Raw genomic sequence first — 4,365 nt, forward strand, 5'->3', positions numbered from 1 at the left:
TTAAGCGAAACTGTTGGAACTGATGTTGCTGCAAGAATTGGTAATTCTTGACTGGGTGCTAATTCAGTAGCCAATATAAGATTAAAATGTTTGGGACTGAAGTTGCTGTAAGAATTGGTAATTCTTGACTGGGTGCTAATTCATTAACCAATATTTTAGTTTTGAATTAAACATTCTAATTGTGTTAGAAAGTAGAAGTGTATTTGCCTTCTGATGAAAGATGCAGAAAGATTGAAAATCTAATGTCTAAGGGACAAATTTAAACCAATTCAGGTTAGAACTAAGAAAGAACTGAATGAGTCTTATCAATCAGGAGCTTTCTTTTCTAGAAATGAAACAAAGAAACTTGGTCTAAATGTGAATGTTTTGTTTGGAATGTAGGATTGAAAACTAAGCTGAGTTAGTAAATTAATGATTTGTCTGTGTGACTGAAATGGTCAGACTAAAGACTGCTGAGAATTTAAATAAGCACCTTTAACGGCTCAAACAATTTTGTTTTGTTTCCACACCTCTGTGGGCACCTCTCCTGTACTTGCCATGGCTGAGTCTGCACTGAACAATGGTAATGGCCCTGCACTGAGGCCAACAACAGAAAGACATGGAACAGAACCTCCAAATGTTACCATTGATCAGATGTTGGACAATCTGAATGCATATTTGGGCAAACGGCTGGGACTGAGGAAGTGCCATGATGACATGTGCCAGAAGTATGGCATCAAGCACTCAGAGAGTGGAATATGGGCCTTGCCGGACATTAAAAGGGCTTATGGAAAGATGCAGCGCTTAAGGACAAACACCAACAGAGATGGCTTGTCTGTGATTTTGATAAAACAAATTCTACAGCATCGACAGAAGTGTGAGACTGACAAATCACAGCGCGAGTACAAAGCAGAGAAAGCAAAAGTTCGAGCACTTGCTGAACAACTGCAAAATGAAAAGAAGGAAAAAGAAAGACTCTTGAATGATAACAACAAGCTGTTAAAGTTGCTTTCTGCAAAACCAAATCCCATAAAATCTAGCAGCAAGATAGAGAAAGAGTCACTCTATCCATTTAAAGACCTCAAGAAGCTTCAACAACGTCAGTATCTGCATGGAGAAAGTGACCGCAGCTCGACTGAGAGCCCTGATGACAGTGATGTTGAACCTGAGACACATGCTAATGTCACCAAGAAAAACAAAAAGGTTAGACTCGCTCCGGTAATTGTCAAGAACAGAAGGACTGAAATTGAAGTTGACAATGAGGAGGAGTATGAGGAGGAAGGCGAAAGAAGAACCCGCATCGTATCAAAAATAATTAAGAAATATGTTCCCTGTAAGACATACCAGCCAGCTTTACCAGAGCAAGTAGACAAGTGGTCTAAGGAGTTACCAGATGTGTACAAACAACCACGAAAAGTATGGCAATTTCTTCAACGTTTACAGAAGATCTACAATTTACACCCAGTAGATGGTGTGATGATTGTTAATGTGAACTTGAGGGACAAGGAACAAAAGAGGATAACTGAAAGTGTTGAAAACAGGGTAGGCGAGTCTCAAGAAAACATTGAGGCTGGATGGGAAGCTGTACGAACATTCTTGTTTGAACTGAAACCTGCAGAGGTTAATTGGGCTAGAATTACCTCATGTATGCAGAAGACTGGAGAAATTGTTGCGGAGTTCGAAGAACGCTTCAGACAAACCTGGTTGGAACACTCCGGTGTAAATGACAGTGAGGATCTGGACAAGGACACTAGCATGCCTCTGAAAACTGCTTTTGTAAATGGACTGAAACCTGAAGTTTCAAAAGCACTCAAAATCCGATATGACGACTGGGACAGCATTGGAACATCTTTTCAAAAGATTGTTGAGTGGTCAGCAAAGATTGAAAGAACACAGGAAGTCAAACTCAGAGCATTGCGATCGAAGAATATGTCATACCACAGCAAGACAATGTGGAATGAGCATAAAGAAAATGAAGATAATAGACAGTCAAAAACTCAAGGAAGATGCAGGTACTGCAACGAAGAAGGACACTGGGTCCGTGATTGTAAGCTGAGTTTAAAACGTCAAAGTGATGATGAGGACAACCTGTTGAGGAGGTTTCAGCAGTTGACAGATAAACAAAAACAGACTCTGCTAAACGCTGTTGAGCCGCAGGGAAACTGAAGAGCCTCTCTCTGCAGCACCAACTTGTGACATCTCATCCGACAACTGATGGACTCCATGTGTATGCAAAAATGACAAATGAAGACACCACCCCAAAGGTAAAAGCATACACAGAAGTCTCAACAACTGAAGCCAAAGATGATGTCCAAGTAGAAGGTGCTGCTATACAAGCCGTAAAGGAGAGAGGTGCACATACAGCGGCATTAAGACAACTTCAACTTTTGCCATGTAAACTTATTCCAGATGAAGCACCCAGAAAACAAATGCCATCAGTGATGGAAGCTAAAACAAAACTGCATAATGACAAGCAATGCAGTAAAGATGACCACAAGGAAATTGGACTATGCCCTTTTGAACATGTCATTGGCCGGCCCCTGTCCAAAGAAAATCTAACATCTGACAGCCTTGCCCAAACTGATGAAAGACTCAGCCTGGTAGAACACAATGCCAAGAATCCATTTTCATCATTAGAATCCAAGAGGGATAGCCTACAGGATCTCATGGTAACTGATGAAGCAGTTAAGGTGCAGAGAAAAGATGAGTGGACTGATTTGAGCCAATGGGATTTGAAACATCTTCCTAGAGATGAGGGATAGACGGCAGTAGTGTTTATCAGAGTCCAGATATGGCGGGACTAGGGTTTTTAGGCCCTAGCTTGTCGCCTGAGGACGAAGACATAAACATACAGCCACTGATAAACACAGTAGTGTCCTGCCAATATTAAATAGGGACAGTTTGTCAGGCAATTATGAATTATGTCTTTAAAATATTTTCCTTGGCAAAGATACGTTCCCCGTTTCTCTTTTGTGTGATTGCAGGTGTTCCAGCATTCCAGAGGATGAGCAATTGCATCCGACGTTTAGACTGCACTGGTCACCTAGATAAAAAATTCTGAACATTCACAGAACACAACCCTATCCCCCACTTCCAACAGAACACAACTCCAAAATAAAAGCCACCAGAGGACTCAAGAATTCAAGAGGATGCAAAGTTTCACTATGAACTCTTATTCTGTCATATTAAGTGGAGCCTGTATGCAGCATGCTGTATATAATGAAGTTTGTTTTGTGATCAAATATGATCAAAGGGGGGATTGATAGATTTTGTATTTTCAGTTATCAGATTCATTTACATTGTGACGTGTATCACAATTAATCCACTCTGTCGGTGTCTGCAAAGGTGTGTGTCAAACGGCCCATACAGATGAATGGCCCATTCAGATGTATGGCCCACAGAAACTGATTGGTGTGAATGACAAAGACTCAGCATTGCTCAGAGTGGATTAGCATCTCCTGTGGGAGGTCCTAACAGGTTTCTATTGTTTGTAGCCCATAATCTTCTTTATAAAGTTCTGTCTCACAGACAGAACATTGGGTTAAGATTGTTGAAGGGTGACATGATAACATCGCTGCTGAAGGACTGCTACACTACAAACCTTCAATAAATTCTTCTCCCCACAAGAACTGGTCAAGCTTACTTATTTTATGTATTGGAGAAATCCAATACATTGGCGAGCCACTGAAACCACTGCTCGGCATCACCAAAATCTAACAATACTAACCTGATTGGTTATTGCATTATGAGCTCAATAGAGACTTCTGTGATTGGTGGTAATGCTAAACGCTGAAAAAAGTAATCTTGCATGTCACGTGAGCATCTTTAACTGTAATGACGCAACACTTTTTTTCTTCACATTTCACCTCAATAGTGCAGAGTCATGATAGATTAATTTTGATTGTGTTGTAGATATTGTTTAACCATGTCCAATATGCTGTTTTGTCCATTTTAGAGGGAGCAATTGTGTCTCAAAATGTAGCAACTTAATTTCCTCATTACCTTCACCTGGTTACTGTGACAACACGCGTCCATCCATTCCCCACATAAGCCGTGTAATTTCCTTATTATTACTAGTTGTTGCTAGACCTTATTATGCACCCGAGAAACATGGGCGCCGTCTTCTTTAGAATATTGTCTTTGAACTTCCGTTTTTGCGGTCGCTCTGTATATTTCTATGGCAACGTTGTCAAGGAGTAATTAGCTGGTGAAGTCGATTTACTTATTGTAGAGTTAACAAAAGTTATCATGAGCATTGTAATGTTTATCATTGTAAAATAGATGTCTTAACAAATGTCGACCGGGATTTTTTTTTTATGAGCAGTTCATTCATACCTATGTATGCAAGAGGAAGTCAAAAGACAGATTAGCGCTGAAAAGGGGCGG

General features: G+C 40.4%; 1 protein-coding gene across 1 annotated transcript; it reads left to right on the forward strand.

Moving 5' to 3' along the window:
* Positions 1-369: 369 nt before the first annotated feature.
* Positions 370-3,678, forward strand: LOC148997595 (uncharacterized). The gene has a single exon (XM_089123096.1). It carries the CDS (start codon positions 538-540, stop codon positions 2,143-2,145), a length of 1,608 nt encoding a protein of 535 aa, XP_088979222.1. The 5' UTR covers positions 370-537; the 3' UTR covers positions 2,146-3,678.
* Positions 3,679-4,365: the final 687 nt, after the last annotated feature.

Source organism: Pimephales promelas, chromosome 2 (assembly GCF_988280905.1).
Source record: "Pimephales promelas chromosome 2, fPimPro1.hap1.1, whole genome shotgun sequence".
Classification (NCBI taxonomy): domain Eukaryota; kingdom Metazoa; phylum Chordata; class Actinopteri; order Cypriniformes; family Leuciscidae; genus Pimephales; species Pimephales promelas.